The 21,036-nt window shown below is 40.5% G+C and overlaps 2 protein-coding genes across 5 annotated transcripts in view; both read right to left on the reverse strand.

The window, feature by feature from the left end:
* Positions 1-101: 101 nt before the first annotated feature.
* ccl36.1 (chemokine (C-C motif) ligand 36, duplicate 1) lies at positions 102-8,043 on the reverse strand. The gene is made up of 7 exons (XM_046381627.1): positions 7,642-8,043; positions 7,421-7,532; positions 7,066-7,155; positions 5,821-5,842; positions 752-833; positions 542-653; positions 102-270 (listed from the first exon to the last, which is right to left on the reverse strand). Exons 1-7 carry the CDS (start codon positions 7,709-7,711, stop codon positions 117-119), a joined length of 642 nt encoding a protein of 213 aa, XP_046237583.1. The 5' UTR covers positions 7,712-8,043; the 3' UTR covers positions 102-116.
* Positions 8,044-9,456: 1,413 nt separating this feature from the next.
* Positions 9,457-21,036, reverse strand: part of tbc1d14 (TBC1 domain family, member 14) — a 31,384-nt gene continuing 19,804 nt past the window's right edge. For all 4 annotated transcript variants that reach the window (XM_046381214.1, XM_046381215.1, XM_046381216.1 and 1 more), the window contains 9 exons: positions 20,664-20,781; positions 19,350-19,456; positions 17,338-17,418; positions 16,232-16,320; positions 15,993-16,064; positions 14,168-14,296; positions 13,538-13,647; positions 11,935-12,193; positions 9,457-11,848 (listed from right to left, as the gene is read on the reverse strand). In XM_046381214.1, the coding sequence (XP_046237170.1) occupies positions 11,792-11,848; positions 11,935-12,193; positions 13,538-13,647; positions 14,168-14,296; positions 15,993-16,064; positions 16,232-16,320; positions 17,338-17,418; positions 19,350-19,456; positions 20,664-20,781 (1,022 nt within the window). In that variant the 3' untranslated portion in view covers positions 9,457-11,791. The remainder of the gene's footprint in view (positions 11,849-11,934; positions 12,194-13,537; positions 13,648-14,167; positions 14,297-15,992; positions 16,065-16,231; positions 16,321-17,337; positions 17,419-19,349; positions 19,457-20,663; positions 20,782-21,036) is intronic.

Here is a 21,036-nt window from a genome sequence, read left to right on the forward strand (position 1 = left end):
ATGCTGTATGATACTGCAGAAAATACAAGCATCCAAAAGTAATGACAAAAGGATAAGCAGGTTATGTGTCAGTGCAAGCTAAAGTTAACTTCATTTGAATGTTGAATCATACAGAATCAACAGATTTCCATATTAAAAGCATTAGTAACATTTAAGACGGATGGAGGGGCAGCTGGTTCAAAAGAGTTTTCATCCAGACTTTGTATGATGCTTGCAACCCAGGAGAGATTCGGATCTGCACAGATGTGACGGGACTTCTGTGTAACCAGACTGAAAGAGAGATGAGAGAGAAACTGTAATGGTCAGCAGTCTTTTTTCATTTGTATTTTTAAGAATAACAAATAGCAAATATGTTGAAAAGGAGATCAAAATTAGGATTTTGTTTTTATCTGAGATTAATTGCTGAAAAAAAAGTTTTATATAATAAAGTGAACATAATTTTCTTTTTTTAAATGTCCAACTGATTTACAAAGTAATAGTCATATGGAGTAATACTGCTCCTATGCAAAATATAAAAATAAGCATGGTTTTCAACACTTACATGACTGCAGTCTTTGGGCAGCGAAAGTCAGTCATGTAATATGAGCGGATTAAGGTTTTTCTCAGTCTTCTTGGGTAGAAAGTGAAACAGCAGTCGTTATGATTAAGTCCATCTGAATTTAAAAAAAAAAACATAAAGTGACAGATTATCGAGTGTACTGTGAAAAAAAAAACACATGTTCCCAAGCAAAAAAATCTAAGGTTATCTTACTCTTGCAGATTACTGAAGAAAGCAGTGCAGCTCCCAAGATGCACAGCAGAACGATGTGACTTGTCCTCATCTTGATACTCTCCTGGACGTGAAAATGAACTCAGCTGATTAATGACACGACTGCTCTTCACCTACAGACAAGGGCATCTAAACGACATGTGGTTGTGGTGTTGCGTTTATCAGAATCAAAAGTGTCAAAAGAGTTGTCACCTGGTATGAAAGGAGGAGGGCATTTGTGGTTTCAAGGAGAATAAATAGAAACTTTCCACTCGGTTGTTTAAATGTTGAGTGGTAGGCTGCAGAGGAAATGCAGCTGTGTGGTTAGCCCAGAGATGGAACTCAAAGCATGAAAATGAAATACAGCAAAACCATTCAATATTTTTGTCAAACTGTAAAATTCACAAAAATTAACTGGAAAGAGGTGTGAGGCGTTGTTTTATGCGTTTTTAGATTAGTTTTTCACTTTTAGTATGATACTAGATTGTTGAACAACTCCACACCCCCACCCCCATCTGAGCCACCGAACACTTCCTACAACATTTCCTTCATATACTGATTTGTATCTGTTATGATAAATAACCTGAACAACAAAGGTGTGGATAAAATGTTTATGCTGGTAGAAGCAGATCATTTAAAAAAGTCAGAACTGACCTTTTCAGAAAGTAACCGTGAAATGCAACAAGCTTGTTACATTTAGAAATCTCTTTTCCCTGTTGGACACTAGCTGGTGAACACAGTGGAGCATTTAGCTGCTAATTTGCCAGACAGGTTTTCCAGAACCAGAAACATACCCTAATGTGAATGTTGTGTTCCCACTTTCCTTATTGTCCAAAAGACTGACTGACCTCATTGAACCATATCAGCCCCCTAGGGTGCTGCGTTCCTTAGATTCAGACTTACTGGTAATACCACGGATCTCCAAATGTAGATATGGAGCCAGGGCCTTCAGTTATCAAGCTCCTCTTCTGTGGAACCGATTACCAGCCTCAGTCTGGGTGGAAGACACCCTCTGTTTAAGAGTAGACTTATAAACCTCCTTTTTGACAAAGCCTATAGTTAGACCAACCCCTAGTTATGCTGCTATAGGTTTAAATTGCTGGGGGACATCTGTAGACACCAAGCTTTCAGAGCAAGGGGACTCACTCATCATGTCCCATCACCGGTACAGTACTAACTCGTCCTCTCCCCCGGAGCTCTTGTGCACCAGTTTTTTTCTCAGCACTTCTGGAGCATGTTGCTGGATCCAGAATCTTCTACCCCACCCTCCTGAGGCCTGGTACTGCTGGATCCTGAGCCCTCTCCATGGCCCTGTCTGGATCCTGCTGCTCCTGCTCTGCACTGTTGTCTCTATCCTCCCTGTCTCTCCTCTCTCCCCCTCTATCTCGAGGTTTCTGCCTGTTAAAAGGAAGATTTTCCTCACCACTGTCGCCAAATACTTACTCAGTGTGGGGTTTTGCCCTGGGACCTGTTTCTCTCTGATTCTCGTCTTTTTTTACTGAATGTGTTGTTTACACATCTGTAAAGTGTCTTGAGATAACTCTGTTATGAATTGGCTCTTTAAATAAAATTGAATTGAATTGAATTACTTGGAGCAATTATGATGTTAACAAATTGATACCTGTCAGATAAATATGACTTGAACCATCAAAGGGGGGGATCCTTTAATTCCTATTTCATGGTGTGGTCTCTGGAGAAGAATGTTGTGATGAATGGTATCAAATGCAGCACTGAGATCTAGAAGTACAAGTATGGAGACAAGATCTCTATCAGATGCCAGGAGAAGGTCATTAGAAACTTTTATCAGTGCTGTTTTAGTACTATGGTGTTCTCTAAATCCAGATTGGAAAGCTTCAGAAAGGTCGTTAGAATGGAGATGTTGATGTAGCTGCTCCAGGACAGCCTTCTCAAGGATCTTGGAGATGTATGGATTGGATATAGGTCTGTAATTAACTAAAACGTCTGGGTCAAGGGAAGGTTTCTTTAATAGTGGTTTGGCGGCAGCCACCTTAAAGGCCTGTGATACATAACCTGTGACTAAAGAGAGATTGATCTGGTTCAGTATAGAAATGTTAACTAAGGGAAAGACATCCTTCAACAGTCTAGCTGGGACCGGGTCAAGTAGACAAGTGGATGACTTGGATGAGGTAATGACTGAAGTTAACCCTGAGAGGTGAATGGGGGAGAAGCTTTCCAAACATACTATAGGTGTGGAGGTTGCTATAAGAGAAACTGTATGTGTTGGAGTATTACTGCCAATCCTCGCTCTGATGTTCACAATCTTATCAGTGAAGAAAGTTAAGAAATCATCACTTCTGAGAGTGGTGGGGGATGCATGGCTCAACAGCCCTGTGGTTTTTAGTTAGCCTGGCTACAGTATTAAAGAGGAATCTAGGATTGTTCTTGTCTTTTTCTATTAATGAGGAGTAATATGCCCTTCTGTTAATTTTTTTTACATCAATAAACTATTTTTCCAGGTTTGACAGCCTTCTACACATTGGCTGGAATGTGATTTTCTTTCCAGCTGTTTTCTATTTCAGTATGTATAGATTTGAATTGTACCAATGAGCTACTCTCTTCTGGTTAATGAACTTCTTTTTCAGAAAGGCTACAGAATTAAGCGCCCCAAGAAGTAATGTTGCAGTGCTATCTACAAGAAGGTCTACCTGTGAGGGAGTGAAATTGGCATAGTTGCCCTCCATTGTATTAGGAAGGGTGTAATGGCAAGCTCTGCTGGAATAAGTTTAAATTTAGGCACAGCAGTGTCAAAAAAGGCATCTGCTGTAGTGCATTTTTCTTCCCAGGCAAAGTATAATTGGCTTAAGTAAATTCAAATGTTATTAAGGAGTGGTCAGAAAAGACAGGATTTGGGGGGAAAACAGTAAGGTGGTCAGCCTCAGTGCCATAAGTTAGCACCAGGTCTAGGATATAATTAAAGGAGTGAATGGGTTTATTTACCCTCTGGGAGAAGCCGGTGGAGTCTACCAGTGATTTGAAAGCAGAAGCTAGACAGTCGTTTTCAACACCCACATGAAGTGATGAAATCTGAGTTTATAGCTTAGTATGATAGAAAGACAGGATTCATTTAAGAACTCAGAGTAATGCACTGGGGGACGGTACACCACAGCCAATAAGAGTGGTTAATCTGCTCTCCAGTCTGGTCGTGAGAAGCTAAGAGTAAGAGTTTCAAATGAGTTGTATTTTAGCAGTAGGTTTAGGGTTAATATGCAGATGTAACTGATAAACTGCTGCCACTTCTCCTCCTCTGCCAATATTTCTGGGAACTTGGTAGCTAATGTAGCAAGGAGGGGTTGATTCATTTAAACTGATAAATTCATCCTGCTGCAACCAGATTACATAAATTTCACGATCGAGTATCAGATCATTTATTAGCAGAGGTTTGGACATGAGGGACCAAATATTTAACAAACCACATTTAATAGTTAACTTGGATTGTTTAGCTAAAGTAGTTGCTTTGATTTTAACTAGGTTTTTATGAATAACTCCAGATTTGGGTGTGAGCTTATACAGCCTCAAGGCAGACACAGTTTCTATGGGGTGTGAAGAGAGTTGGGGGGGTAACAGTAGAAAGGAGCTTGCAGAGGGGCGTGTAAGATGGCAGCTCTGCCTCCTGGTCTGGACTCTGGGTGGTTGTCATGGTTTTGGGTGACGTACAGAATTTCCTATGTTCACAGACAAGATAGCTGCCCCATCCAAAGTAGGATGGATGCCATCTCTCCTAACCAGACCAGGTTTTCTCCAGAAAGTTTTCCTGTTGTCTACATAGGCCACGTTGTTTGTTGAACACCACCTAGACATCCAGCGACGAAACGACCACATGCAGCTAAACATGTTGTCACTAGCCAGATTGGGCAGGGGACCAGAGAAAATACAGTGTCCGAGTCTTGGCATAATTACACACCGACTCAACATTAAACACTGTTGATGCACTCTTGCTTCCCCGAGTAGGTTGATGAGAGAGTTAAAATGATGCAAAATTTATCTATAGGGTTACATGTCTTCCATTAAAGTTATGCATAGAAAAGTCATATAAATTACCATCCATCCATTCATCTTCTATTCCCATTTATCCCTGCAGGGTCACGGGGGCCCTTCCCCAGCTGGCAGTGGGCAAGAAATATGAAAGCATATTCTCAATATACTCAATAATATCTCACAAACACAACAACTGTTGTTGTTAAAATTAGTAAGGGATGCTCATGTTTATAAAGCAGCATTTGACTGTGAAGACTCACACAAGAATCATAAGAAGCACCAAATCACAAGAAGCAGGTCTAGAGCAAACTCTTAGGACAAAGAGACCCAACAAGACTCCCTTGAGCAAGCACTTGGCAACAATGGCAAGGAAAAACTTCATTTTAGAAGGCAGAAACCTCAGAGCAGACCCCGGCTCTAGATGGGAAGCCTTCTGCCTTGACCAGTTGGGTTGTGTGTGTGTGTGTGTGTGTGTGTGTGTGTGTGTGTGTGTGTGTGTGAGATACAGAGAGAGAGAACGACACAGAAGGAGAATGATTAAAACAATATCAACAATAGTAATAATGATAGTGGTAGTAGTGGTAATAATGTAAAAATAAGACTGTGGTGATAACAGTAGTCCGTGTCAAGCAGGACCACAGCAGGAGGTCCAAACGTGATCCACGTGATCCTGCGAGACGACAAAGCACAAAGACTCCGGGGAAGAAGCCAAGTTAGTGACATGCATTAATCAGACATTAATGTGTATGGAAGGAGCATTTATACGGTTATACTTCAATGTTATTCTAAAATTTGGTTTGTGATGCTAAGATGATGAATCTTGATTGTCAAATTTACTCAAGTGAATCAAATAAAGCATGTATACTTAATAACAACATTTGATTCATATCTCAATTTGTTATGCTGAAGAAAGAAATACATTACTGTGAAATACGGTTGAAATGCTTATATTCAGGTTCAGAGTTTAAAGCACAATCATGTTAATCTTGTGCCCTCAATCTTCACATGTTCTTTTTTTTTTTTTTTTTTTTAATTGTCAGAACCCTGTGAGCAGAACGCTATAGTATAGTATATACCTGCAGCACCATCTGCTGGCAGCTGCAGAGTACAACAGCTGTTGTGAGCGGTTGTGACAGAATGTGCTCACAGTTATCTGCACACAAAGAAATCGGTTTATCTGATGGTAAAAGTGTGTGTCTTTACATGAATTCAGCTGACTGACCAGGACTCCATGGGAAGTTGTATTGCTACTGGGTAGATTATCTCATTCAAACCACTTGTGCTGAAATTCAAGCAAGTGGGCCAACCGGATGCATAATCGATTTTTCAGCAGTAATTTCAGGTTTGTCACAAGAGGTACGGAAGCATACTGATATAGTCTTGCATTTACATATGAAGTCTCAAACCCTCGCAAATATTCACATGTGAAATGCAAATTGAAAACAGTACGAAGACAATATATTTCATGGTTTACTTCACAGATTTTTGTAGATGCATACTTATTATGCGACACATACAAGCTGGGACTGAGACAACAAAGACTGGTTGTGTGCTGCTGTTTCAAACATTCTACAGGTCAACAGGTTCATTGGTACCAGGTGATCATGTCATGGTTTGGTATGGGAGGCCTGCTTTACGTTCATGAAAAATAAAAATAACACTCCTGCTGCTGCATATCCAACACTACAAAGCATTAAAAGCCAACATCACTGGATGGAGGATATTAATAAGTGGGCTCAGGAATACCTCAGAAAACCATAGTTCATAAAGAAAGTGTTTTTAGAAAATGTCACATTGGTCTACATAATTTGTAGATAATATGTCACTATATCTAATTTTGTTTTATTAAATTAATTAATTTAATGATAATTTAAATATAATTTGTCACATGAAGAGTTAAGTGATCAGTATTTTTTTTTTACTTTTTTTTTTTTTTTCCTGGACCAACTTTTTTTTTTTTATTTTAAACCATGCAAATCTGATTAAAGCTTTTACAAACCAAATATCTGACAGATTTTATTCCATCATAGAAGGAATTAAAAAGAGACAAGACAAAGTTTTCACATTGTTGTATTTGTGAGCTCCATGCTGTATGATACTGCAGATAATACAAGCATCCAAAAGTAATGACAAAAGGATAAGCAAGTTATGTGTCAGTGCAAGCTAAAGCTAACTTCATTTGAATGTTGAATCATACAGAATCAACCGATTTCAATATTAATACCAAACATATGACCATGTTATAACATGCATTTCTTAATAAATGATTTTAGGAAGCAACAAAAGCAGCAGCAAGACGGATGGACAGGCATGTGGTTTACATGGAGTTTTCATCCAGACTTTGTATGATGCTCCCAACCCAGGAGAGATTCGGATCTGCACAGATGTGACGGGACTTCTGTGAAACCAGACTGAAAGAGAGAGGCGAAAACTGTAATGGTCAGCAGTCTTTTTTTCATTTGTATTTTTAAGAATAAAAAATTGCAAATATGTTGAAAACAGAGATCAAAATTAGGATTTTGTTTTTATCTGAGATCAATTACTTAAGAAAAAGATTATGAGTGAAGTGAAAATATATTTTTTTTAAATGTCCAACTGATTTCCAAAGTAATAGTCATACGGAGTAATACTGCTCCTACGCAAAGTATAAAAATAATCATGGTTTTCAACACTTACATGACTCCAGTCTTTGGGCAGCGAAAGTCAGTCATGTAATATGAGCGGATTAAGGTTTTTCTCAGTCTTCTTGGGTAGAAAGTGAAACAGCAGTCGTCAGGACCAATTTCATCTGAATTAAAAAAAAAAACAAAAAAAAAACATAAAGCTACAGATTATCGAGTGTACTGTGAAAAAAAAAAACACATGTTACCAAGCAAAAAAATCTAAGGTTATCTTACTCTTGCAGATCACTGAAGAAAGCAGTGCAGCTCCCAAGATGCACAGCAGAACGATGTGACTTGTCCTCATCTTGATACTCTCCTGGACGTGAAAATGAACTCAGCTGATTAATGACACGACTGCTCTTCACCTACAGACAAGGGCATCTAAACGACATGTGGTTGTGGTGTTGCGTTTATCAGGATCAAAAGTGTCAAAAGAGTTGTCACCTGGTATGAAAGGAGGAGGGCGTTTGTGGTTTCAAGGAGAATAGATAGAAACTTTCCGCTCAGTTGTTGAAAGGTTGAGTGGTAGGCTGCAGAGGAAATGCAGCTGTGTGGTTAGCCCAGAGATGCAACTCAAAGCATGACGGTGAAATACAGCAAAACCATTAAATATTTCTACAAAGGCTAAAACTGTTAAGTCACCTTAAAATAACTGGAGGTGTGAGGCGATGTTTTATGCATTTTTGATTTAGTTTTTCAACGTTAGTATGATACTAGATGCTGGCCAAAAGATGAATAAATAAATAAAAACATTTCTGCCTAAAGGAATGTTGCCACTGCCATGGTGTTCTTCAAAATACTTTGTCCAGACATCATGTGATAGCAACATCTTCATACATGCTACCTGGACTCACTGAAAATGAGAGTTAAGACACACATGGCTTGTGTAGCACTTAGTACTCCCAAAGAAATTGATGCTGTCAATCATGGTCTGTATATAAAGATGTACTTCTGGATCTCAGTGTAGCATTTGATACTGTTGACCACCAGATTCTTTTACAGAGACTAGAAAATCAAATTGGTATAAATGGAACTGCTTTAAGCTGATTCAAGTCCTATCTATCAGACAGACATCACTTTGTGCATGTAAATCACAACTCGTCCATGCACACTAAGGTGGTTCCATGGCGTTCCACAAGGTTCTGTGCTTGGCCCGATCCGATGCACAATCTATATGCTCCCACTAGGCAATGTGATCAGAAAGCACTCTATAAATTTCACTGTTATGTTGACGACACCCAATTGTATTTATCAATGAAGCCAGATGAAAGGAGTCAGCTAGCACAACTACAATCCTGTGTTGCAGATATGTGTTTTAGATAGATCTGTATGTAAAGTTAGACAATATGAGCCAAAACATCTTGATCCATCACTGGAGGCTGGCTCCAGTACAGCTCATAAATCCCTTCACCACCATGTTGGTAGAGGGGACATAGATCAAACTAAAAGCTTGAAGTACATGTAAGAAAAAAAAAAAAAGGTGTTGATTTTTCTTTTAGGTTTGGTTAAAATGAGTGACTTGATGTGAAAGAAAGGGGGATGAAACATCATGACCGTCAGGTGAGCGCCACTCGACGCTGGGTCAGGCAGATGTATGGGCAGATACTGCAATACTACAGCTCCACTACTACTGTGGCTCCAAATGACATCACAAGCACAAGATGGCAGTGTCTAGGATAATATAAATGTTTTTAACATCACCGTTATTTTTACCGTTATTTTATGTTTTTAAGATTATTTTTATTAACAACTTCATTACCTCTATTATCTTCACGTTTTTGTGTAACACACTTTGAGCTGCATTTTCATGAGAGGTCAGCTGATGTGTTAAATGTCAATAACTGCGGTTATTTCATCAACGTATCAGTAAGATTGCTTGGGAAACAAGGAAAATATTTTGCCGCCACTTGAAGTTAAGAAGGCTATCTGGAAAATGGTAGTTAAATTTAATTTGTGAGTTGAAACTGATTAGGCAGGTTGAGGATAAAAATAAAATTAATGGCATGTCATTTTCCATCAAAAGTGAACAAAGACAAAGTTAACTACTGCTGGCTGAATATGTACAGCTCTTTATTTTAATAAAACCATTGTTTATATACATTTCAAGTGAGATACAGCTACATGGTAACCCTCTGCTGTCTCCGTGTATGTCTATCAGTCCTCTACAGTGCACGGTTCTCTAAAGGAAAAGCAAAAACAGGCAATACAAAACAAACCGAGCCAAAGAAATTACAGATATCCAGCATATTCAAACAGCTTGTCATATTTTAGTCAAATTTAATTCGACTGAATTTTGTTTTCAGCCACTGTGGATTATACAGTATTGCCAGTGTGATAGAAGGGCAAGTAGCAAGTAGTGTCAGCAGAACCGGGGGCGTGAGGGTAGATTCATACACAGCACAGCCTTTAATTTAACAACTGATTAGTAACAAACAGATTTTAATCTGTTTTGCCACTTAACCACACATACACACCGAAACGCTCACACTTCAGCTGGTCACTACAAAAGCACAAAATAAATACATAAATAAATGAATACAGGATGGAAAACCTACGACACCTTTAAAGCTGTAAGCAATGACACAAAGTGATGTGAGGCACGACTCAAATGCTGACATGAAGGTGCAAAAAGCTTTACTGCAGTCCTGCGGTGTGTCACCACACTGGAGGCATGTGTGTTTGTGTGTGTGTGTGTGTGTGTGTGTGTGTGTGGGGAGGGGGGGGGGGGGTGTATGGTGCTGAGCTGATGCAGACACTGAAAAACAGATAATGTCTGTTAGCAGCCACAATCAGGTGAGTCACAAATGATTTTTCTTTCTTTTTTTTTTTTTAAGTTCACTTCCACTGCAGGAATTTGTGCAGTGCGGCCTCAGTGGATGCAAAAGATACCGAGACCTTAAAGAGGTGTCACTTCATATTACAGTCCGTCACACACAAAGTCAGTAGCACAAAACATCAGATGGAGCAGCTTCACAAACAAAAAAAACAGGACAGTTACAGTGGTCACACTGAGAAATGCCAACAGCTGTTTCCTTCTTGCTTTGTTTTTATTGGCAGAGAAAATGTGACAACTCTTCACAGACATCAACAGCCAATGAGATCTCTGCACTTCTTAAGTCTTATTTCATTCAATGAACAAGTCTGTGCAAAATGGGCCAAACGCTGTTGATTTCCGGTGAGGGATCAACAACAACTTAGCACTGCTATGGAAACTCGTTCAAACCATGCTGGTTTAGTGAAACCTGGTGTAAATACTAGCCCCACCCACCACTGGTCAGGATGGAGTGATACATCAACCACAGTGTGAATCTAGTGACACACAGATGACAGAACAGCAGCCACAATGTCTGGATGATGTCACCGTCACAGCCAATGGACAGGTGACCACTGACATGCACATGTGCCGCATGACAGGAAATGACAAGAATCTGACATCCGAACAAAACAAACTAGCCGTTCTTTTGATAAATATTAAACACATACAAAACCGAAAGATGTCACACTCAGGTCATGATTTCAGGAACCCAAACTGTAACGAAATGTAGCGTAGACATATTAAGGACGAGGGAAGTTCATGTGATATTACCTCATTATTTACTCCAGTTTCACTGACATAAATATACTGTCAAACACACTTTACAGGCAGTTTATGTCCTCTTTTTAGAGGGTTAAAACATTTCTTCAAATGTAACATGTGGTGGTGAAACACCAAATTTGTCTTCAGGTGAAGGAGGTGCATTTTCGCAAATTTTAACTCACAAAACTCTTTTCAAGACAAAAACTGACTTCATGGAATGGAACAGGAAAGTAAAAAGCACACCGAGATCAAAAGACAAAATCAAACTCAAGAGGATGTGAAGGAATGACTAAGGTTTGGAGAGCAAAGGTGCAGAAACAAAGAGATCAAGACACACACACAGACACTAGCTGAGGTTCCACTTATCATAGTTCAAAAGATCTTACTCTGGAAAGGTCTGGAACTTTCCCTACAGGAGGCAAAGGAAAGAGGGATGGAACAAGAGATAGGAAGACAGCAGAGAATTAAAAGTCAAAGTGGAGGGTTTGAGACCTGAAATAGCATGGCGGGTGGATGTGTATGTGGGGAGTGTGTGATACATTCTACAGTCTCTGCCAGCTACACTCTCCAGCACACTGCTGGGCCTCTGAGCAGAGGAGGGATTGTGGGAGATAAATAAGGCCTCATATTCCTTTTCAGCCCCCTCCCTCCATCTCCTGCTTCCAGTTAAAGCAGTGTCGTGGGCTCAGGAGAAGAGGTTCACCACAGTGGGCACTACCACATATGTCCTGTTGATGTTGAACACAGATATCCTTCAGGTTTGCCCATCCTGCTAAGAGGCTGAGTCAACTAGTCTGTGATGTCAGCTCAGCGCTTCAGCACCGGGCTGCCTCGTTCTGGATCCTTCTGTAACACCTGCAGGACCTATAGAGATAGGAGCGAGGCACAGTTAAAAAAAATACCACAAAGCATCTAAAAAAAAAAGAAACCACAAAGCTGCAACACCTTACCTGTGCCCACTTCCTATTGCGACTCGTCATGTGAACAGCAGCAATGTGCTGGAAGAGCTGCTCAGCAGGTATGAGATCAGGCAGGCGGGTGAGGAACTGAGCCATGTGAATGAAGTCCATGCAGGTCAGGACATCCTGGTAGAGACGCAGCAGGCCCAGCGCCGTGCGGAACAAGAACTCCTCGCCGTCTCGGCAAAAGACGTCCCACACGCGACACGCCAGGTCCAACGGCAGCGACTTACTGTACAGTGTGAAGATCCTGGTGGGAGGGGAAACAGAGAGAGGAAGCATACCATTCAGACAATACAGTTAAACTCAAATAGATAAAGACACATGAAAACAAGTACCGGTATAAACATATTTGATTTTGACATCAAAATTGTTTAAGTTATAGTGAATACATTATGTTGGCCACCTGAGGTCAGCGGAAACTGTCAGCTGAGTTGAGTTGCTTATACATCCAGTATTAAAAGAATAAAATTAGCATCCATTTCAAGTCGTATTACTCATGAATCTTAAGTTGAATATACACCCTCTTTTATCTCCATTTGTGGTCTCAACCAGCTCCTGAGGGAAATGTCTCTTATATGTAATGAAACCTGGTTCACCAGTTAAGACAACGCTTAGTAACAACTAAACAACAGAGAAAATTTGAATTGAAACTGAATAAATACAACACGTAAACACCAAACTGCCTCATTAGCTCAGTTTTGACTAAGCCGTCTGCAGGGAAAAAACAAAAACACAAAAAGCTGTCATGGACGGTGTCTTATCTAAAACGTTTGGGTGACTCATCAGACTGTTTGTTGTATAATTAATGGCAAAAATCAATAATTCTACTACTACATTGACAAATACATTACTTGGGCTTCAAAAGCAGGTTCAATTGCATTAGTGAATCAATGATAAACAAACAAACAAAATAAAGTCTGTGTTGATATGAAAAAAAAAAAAATTGTGTCAAGTTGTCTGCTTCATGTAATATAATATTGAAATGCTAACGTGAAATTGTAATTTTCGGATAAATTTTCCAGTATTTCAGATGTCAGTGTTTGAAATTTGACATGGTTAACGGTTCTGTAGTTTCAGTTCTAACAAAAAAAAAAACCTTCCATGGCAAAAATTATGGCGACTGAGACTAGAGGATGATTAGCGACGTGTTGTCTGATCCACTCCCTTTATAAGCCTGGTGTTTCCACAGTAAGTGGGTTCAGACCACTGATACAGACTCTTGCCCACACTATCAGCCTGTGCTCTTTTCTCAGAAACACACCTGACACTGAAACCATGAAGCCTCATTGTGGGCAAAGTGTCACATTTCAACACAGCAACCCTTTCAGCAGGATGGAGAGCAAAGGGTTACACTCTGCATGCAGGTCGAGACCAAACCCTGACGTGATATGATGAGCTGTGAAATGACATCACGGCAAGCGGTTCAAAGACGTGTTTTAAGGGTAGATTGTTTAGTTTAGTTTGTATGTCAGTTACTGTCAAGAGTTCACTGTATTAGCCATGGAAGAAAAAGAAATTAAGTCCCATCAGATTTTTTTTTTTAAATCAGAAGAAATAAGACAAACTGGGCATGAAAGAGTAAGAAACTCACCAGTCGATCAAATAAATATCAGGGGTCAAGTTGTTTTTCTTGAAATGTGCAAAAAGCTTTGGTAGATTTTCTTCAAAGAACACTTCAAATGCCGAAAAGTAAGTCAACATCTGTGGAGAGAGGAGGAGGAGGAGGAGGAGGAGGAGGAGGGTCAGTCGCTTTCTGTGAGCGTGAACAAACGATTTTAAACCAAGTATCTTTTGTTTTGTTTCACCAAACAGCCATTTTTTTCAATCCATTTCTAACAACTGAGTGATCATTAGCTGCAGCCTCCATTAAAGTGAAGCTCTCTGCTACACAAACTGCTCAACGTGTACTCAATGAAACAAATACTGTATAAACACAGATATCAGCTGTTATGTGGTATAAATACACTGTTAAGATCCTCATCATCCAACTGCAGTATTGTTGTCTTCTCTTTTTAAAAAACCATAAATTATTTGGACGTTTTTTTGTGACAACCTTTTCTGTACCATTTTCATTGTTAGTCATGTATCATAATGGTCACATTACATCATATTGTTAGACTACTATAATGATATAATATCATTGTTATACTAAGTGTCGTTCCAATCCGGTCACATTACAGTGGAAATCTCTACGAGTGTGTATGCATGCTTGCGCACTGACAAGGCTGTGGTCCACTCTGAAGAAGGCCATCTGACAGGGCTTGTTGAGCAGGTTGGCGAAGGCTATGAAGGCATCGGCCGTGTCCAGGTTCAGGATCAGCACCGCCGCGATGAACGACATCCCCTGCACCTAAACACGATCGAGCAGTTTGCGTGCCCGAACACAGGAAGAGAGAAAACGGTTAACGGCTGTTTGAATACGAATATGTAGCATATACTTCTTCTTCTGTGGAAGATACTGTTGCTCATTTAAAGCGCTCTGTTTAATCTCATTTTAAAAGTGTAATTTACAATTCTGAACAGTTCAGCTTCAGTCTGCACGCTGAAGCCGGAAAGAGAGATGAAATGCTGATGCAGACAGATGCAAATAACTAAACAAAAAGTTGCACACAGAGGTGAACAGGCTGTGTGTGTGTGTGTGTGTGTGTGTATGTGTGTGTGTGTGAGAGAGAGAGTGTAGCAGCTCATGGGTCGGGGTCTGCGGAGGAAGTCACAAGTCATTTCCACTGCACAGGCGGCGTGGGGCTGCAGTGAGGAGCAATGAGGCAAACCACAGCATTTACAAGCGGAAGGAGTCAGAGCAGCACACATAAGATCAATTTAACAAAACAACAGCCATTGCTTCTTTTTAATGCAGCTGGCTCATTGGAGAAATTCAGCCCGGTCCAAAACACTGATTATTTAAAATTAAATAAATAAATAAAAATATATCTCTTCAGCCTTCAGGGTTTTTGATTTTAAAATGTATCATTTTTGAACATAACACATCTGGGAACAGATAGCGATGTGTCACATGATTAGCAGCAGAAGAAGAGGGTGGATGGAAGGAAAAGATGCGTATTTGTGATTTGCGGTACAAATTTGCACGTTGCACACGTTTGGGGGAGGCGACCCTCGTCCCCCACAGCCCCCACAGGCTGATCACAAATTGTGTGACCAAAAAAAACTATGAAGACAGCTTGGATTTAAATAATAAATCATTAACATTTAGGAACACATCCATACTCCTACATGTTTGCAGTATGTCTGTATTGCCTGAATAGTGTATATTAGAAGGAATGCTAGTGATATAAACAAATAGACTAGTTTTACTCTATATATGTTAGGACAAAGTCAGTAACTAATAAAATGCACCTTCAGGTATTAAAGTTACATCACCTCACAAGGAAAAATTTGAGTTTAAGTTAATTAGTGATAGAATTTTTGGGCTCAACTTTTCTTTTTGCTTCTTACTGGACAATAAACATACATTCACAGTTAAATTTGGCACTTTGGAGACATGAGCTTTGCCACATACATATATATATATATATGGACCAACCGAGCATGTAAAGGCAGAGCAGTGAGAGCCACAAGTGAGACACTGTGCTTACAGAGGCCCAAGCGAAAGTTCATCGCCCGCAGCAGCAGCACACACACACACACACATGCTGCAGATCTGTTTCTCCTATTAGGGAGACCTCAGGATGGAAATATACTGCAAGTCACTTCTTCTCTGACAAATACCTCACACTCAGTGGAAATTAAATACCGCATGATGTAAGGCCGCAATCTAACTTTTATTTAAAATATTAACAGACTGTAGGAGTGTTGTGTCATTTCTTACCTTCATATTATGCGAGTGATACTATGCTGTCTTATGTTTTCAGCTCATTTAATATGGGCAAAATATTGAAAAACATATCACATGTAACGATAAAAACAAAAAAAACAAACACAACGTATACTTTACTTAACATACACTGTATGAATATGAGGCTTCGCAGTTTTTTTGTTTTGCAAAGTATTACAACAGGATGTAATACTGTGTTTGGTGAGTGACTTACGTAGCCAACGTCTGGCCGGTAACAAGTGTATGCTCCCAGAATGCTGTGCAGCACATCATGATATGGCCCACCCTGACAATGCACAAAGAAATATGGAAGACAATGGAACAAAGAGGCCAGGAATACACTCCCACACCCACACACACCCCCATTGTGCTGAATTAAAAAGACAGAATAAGAGATGTTCTCAGTTGTACAACATCATTCCTGTGTGGGGTGGATGAGCTGCTCTCACTGACCTGCTGGAAGATGCACAAGTTGGGGAAGGTTCTGGAGATGTCCAGTTTGATCAGCTCCAGGCTCGACTCCCTATCCGATGAGCCCGCATCTGGAAAACATGGCCAAGCATTAAGAAACGCAAAGGCAAAACAAAAATATCCTTAAATCGTGTACAGTAGAACCTCGGGGTGTAACGGCACACACATTCATACCAAAGGTTTTCAATATGGGTCTATTGGTTCAGCAAGCACACGTACTGAATGAATGCAGCATGTGGAACTTTTGTATGCAGAACACTGCAGGAAGTTAGCACAGCCTCATGGCTATGGCCAGCACAGATAAACCACAACTTAAAGATCCTCCAAGCGTCATTAAAGTCTACTGCTTGGAAACATTACAGTTTTACCACCTCGACTGTGAACTTGCTAATTCATTTGAAATGGCACTGCTCAAATGTGAGCATCACAGGCACAAGGGGAAAAAAAATGAAGTGCAAACTCAGCCTCAATTTGTATTTAAGCAAGCCCTCACTAATATTTCAGACATAATATACACCATCTGGGTTTTAATTTAAGTTACTTTATTAATCCCAAGCAAACACACAGGAGCAGTAGCTGCATCAAGCGCCCGGGGAGCATATATTGGGGGTTAAGTGCCTTGCTCAAGGGCATATCAGCGGGCTAATGGGGTGTGGGGACATTATCACTCCACCACACTCAAATTTTTCCTGCCCGTCCGGTGGGGGAATTGAACCAGCGACCTTCCGATCTGCCCCCCAAGGCCACGGCTGCCCCCAGCTGTTGCTGTAGCAGTGACTATGCGTCCACACTCTATTGGCGAGAGCACGTTGAATTTAACCGAGCCGTGGTATGATGTTCCTTCTTATCCACATTTCAGCCAGCATTTCACACCACCCCTCTATGAACAAGTATGAGCTAAAGTAGCCAAGGATTTCTTCATTAAACTAATAATAATTTATGTTTTGTTTCATGTCCTCCCACCGTACTGAAAAACACAACAAACCATAACTTCAAAACTGAAGAATCTGCCAAACTCCCAGTACATCCTGTCATACTGATTTGTGAGTTCATATGAGCAACATTATGGGGAACATTTTTGTTTCTACCTTCAGAGTCGGGCTCTGAGGCAGGTGCTGGTGTGGTCTTCCACTTCTCTTTGGCCCGGGCCAGACAGATGTTATACAGCTCTGCAGGGACACATAACAACACCACAGTCAGTGTGAGAGTAAGAGTAAAAAAACACTGAGAAGAGAACATGATGATTGGACAGGATCCACTTCAGGTCATAAAAAGATTCAGCTCTTTGAATTACTCTGCAGCTGTAAACACGTCCTCCATTTTCTGTTGCAGTACACTGAACCTGCTGGCCTACGCTTTGACCTGTGGCTGCCCTCTAGTGATGAGATGCTGGATGAAAATAACAAGCTGTTTTGAGATGTAACAGGATGCTCTGCACTGGTGGCCCTGACCTTGTGATGTATCCTACAGCAGCAGATTAATATTGATGACAAACACAGAACGTGCTGAACAGGCGTGCATGCAGCTGAGGTGAGAACTATAAAGACTGAGTGGGATTTTCATTAGGGATGCGTGGAAAAAACTGGTTTTATTCATGGCATGTTGAACACAATCAGAAAACTGACCTTGTTGTTAATCACTTTATGTCGACTAAGGAAGAATGTATTTTGTTACTCCTATCATTATTCTTACTTTTATCTGGGGTGGACAATCATACTCTAAATTTTGGAGTTCCCACAATTTGTCTACAGTGAATGTAAACAGGAAGTATAATGTTACCATGGATTCAGTGAGTTAGCTGTGGGCTACGACTTGAGCCCCTGTTTATTTTTGTTTATTTTGTTAATGTTTTGGGAAATGGTTGTAATAGTTAGAAGGAGCTCCTTTCCTTTGATTTCCCCATTGATTTATAGACATTCATGTGAAATGGACTTCAGAGATATGGATACCCTGAAGCTCACGCTGGATCTTAAAAACGTGACTACAATTACACCACAACGTTTTTTTTGCAGCAACCAGCCACTGGTGGTTTTATGGCACCTTAACGCCTCTATGAACTGTGTGTCACGGCCACTGTTGCAGTTGTTATTAAACAACCTTTCGCCATATCATTGCCTCACATCTGTCCTTTCACAATTCAGTTCCACGCAGATGTTGGACAGTAAATAACACTTTCATTTCATTATTTTCCCACAGGCAAGACCAAGTAGTTTAACTAGTTCTCTTTCATATTGCTGTTCAGTGGCCTTTAAAGGACACACAACACACACTGGAGCCTGAAAGTAGTCCCTCCCTTTTATATTTACTGAGTCAACAATTGGTTTTGAATCAAGAATTGATTCTGAATCAAACTGTGAGTTTAGCTTTTCATTTGCATTAGAAGTAGTAGTGATAATTGACAGCACAATAGCGGAAGGCAGGTCCTTGCAGTAGTAACCTAAGTACCACCCCAAACAGCAAACATAGCAATAGCAGAAATGCTGGTGGTAGCATTGGCAGCAGCAATAAAAGGAGTGTGGAGGAATACCGTCACTGAGCTGCTACTTATGAGAGGTGAACGACTTTAAAGGGGACTGAGTTTTGTACAGCTGTGTGTGTGTGTGTGGACAGATAATACAGATGAATGTGTTCTATTTAAAAGGCTAAGTAGCACAAAGCAGAATGAGCCAGCTCAGCAGTCAGTGTATGCTTATCAGCAAGTAGCCCTGAGAGTGCTGAGGAGCTTTCTATTTTTAAGGCGGTACTCCCTGAGCAAGTGTAGAATGAATCTGCTCTGTGTGTGTGTGTGTGTGTGTGTGTGTGTGTGTGTGTGTGTGTGTGTGTGTGTGTGTGTGTGTGTGTGTGTGTAATCTCCAAGCAGACTCAAAAACCCATTGAAATGCAGCTCATTCCCACTTGTACTAGAGGAGTCACTGGACTATGCTCCTACTTAATGAATACACACTTTGTTCCTCTTTAACCTCTCACCGCTACTTATTAAATTACAAACATGAGACAAAGTGCGTGCGCGTGTGTGTGCATGTGTTTTCTTCCCACCATAAACACACTCACTCAGTGTTCTCTCAGATGCACACTCTCCTATGTACCACATGAAACGTACCATGTGTGATGTTGAGCTCGTTGCCCACAGCCAGGCTCCACACTTTGCCCCTCACACTGGGGGGGATGCCCTGCCACCAGAGGTCTCTCACTCGTCGAGATGTACACCTGCAGGAGGATTACATATGGAAACAAGGTGTGCAGCACAGGTTTGATAATTGTGCTTCACGGAGAAAATCATAACTTAACAATCATGGCCAGAAGGGGGCACTAATTACTTCCACTGCTGCAGCGGATGTGTATAGGAAATGACTATCCTTCGGAGTAACAGTAATCCTGACCTTATTACTGCTTGTTTATGTTTAGCCCATATTTCTCTAGCTCCCCCCTCTTATTCATAGTACTCCATTTGTACTGTGGCATCATGTGCATTAAAGAGCAAGATCACATAAACCTAAGCTCTTCACACAAGACCTTTCCAGTTTTCATATTTGGGGATGAACTACGAGTCTTAGTCTGAGGTCTTACCAGCATAAGATATTTACACTAAGTGAGATGTGTATGACCATATGACTAAGGGGGCAGTACAATGCAGATGGCATTGATATTGATTCACTCTGAGATCATCATAAATTCACAAAATGGTAATGGTGATTTGATGGAAGGGAAAGACAGACAAGCGATTGGTATTCTCCATTTAGGTCTTAGGGTTGTAACATCTTGGTCATCATTTTACAGATGACTAAATGGCTGGCTGAGATATACTGTGAATATATAGTACATCTCAGCAGTATGCAGAGATGTATAGTCAAGATGATGCTGTCAGGATGATGACACCCTCACAGGGTTGCCAAGACTTTTTTTTTGTCCTCCATAGACTATACATCTGCAATTACTGAAATCAGATGAAGTGACCAAATGAACGGTCAGGTGGGATGTTTGGAAACTGATCCTCTCTCACATGCTCACACAAACAGATGGGTAAATAAGTAAATCAAACTGAAGGTAAAAGGAACCATCTCAATTTTGAGCTTTGATATCCATGATCCAGCTCTGCTTTGCATTTGACGCGTAAGTTAACTTTAACAACCAAGCTGCCGAACAAGTGAAGACAACAGACTGGACTTAATCTGGCATGAAGTGCTTCCCAAAAGAACCTGGCTGCTTTTCAATTGCTATTTTGCATGATGGGTCCAGTAACAGGAGTTTAAACAGGCTGCCTTGAAAAAACAAAGACCAGTGAGAAAGATCTACAAGATAAATTTAGAAAAAAAAACAAAAAACAAAACAAACAAAACCAGTTACAATTAGAGCCTTCTGTGGTCCAGAAAAGCGTTCAAAAGGCAAACTCGGCTCGGTCTTCGTTTGTACTCACACTGTACTCCAGTTAGGCAAGATCTCCTGGTTCCAGGTCTGGGCGGCTGTACCAATGCTCTCCTCGAGCTTGCACCGATCCTCCAGCTGCTTCTTTCTCTTCTGAGCCTCCTTTAACTCTGCAGACAGCAGGAGTGTGAGGAGAGGTGGTGAGAGGCAAAAATAATAGAAGAGGAAGTCTGAGAAGTCTGTTCAGTTCTGTCACAGTGTGCAAAGCTTTAGAGAAAGATGGAAAATAAACTGCAGATGTTTGCTAAAGCAGGATGGATCAAACTACATTGCTATCCAGCTTTAAAGAATCCAGGGATGTCTTGTTTGTAGCTGTGGTGGATTCCAGTGTTTCAGAGAGGACCTCACTTTCTGCAGCTGAATGA

Source organism: Scatophagus argus, chromosome 23 (genome assembly GCF_020382885.2).
Source record: "Scatophagus argus isolate fScaArg1 chromosome 23, fScaArg1.pri, whole genome shotgun sequence".
In the NCBI taxonomy this organism is placed as follows: Eukaryota; Metazoa; Chordata; class Actinopteri; family Scatophagidae; genus Scatophagus; species Scatophagus argus.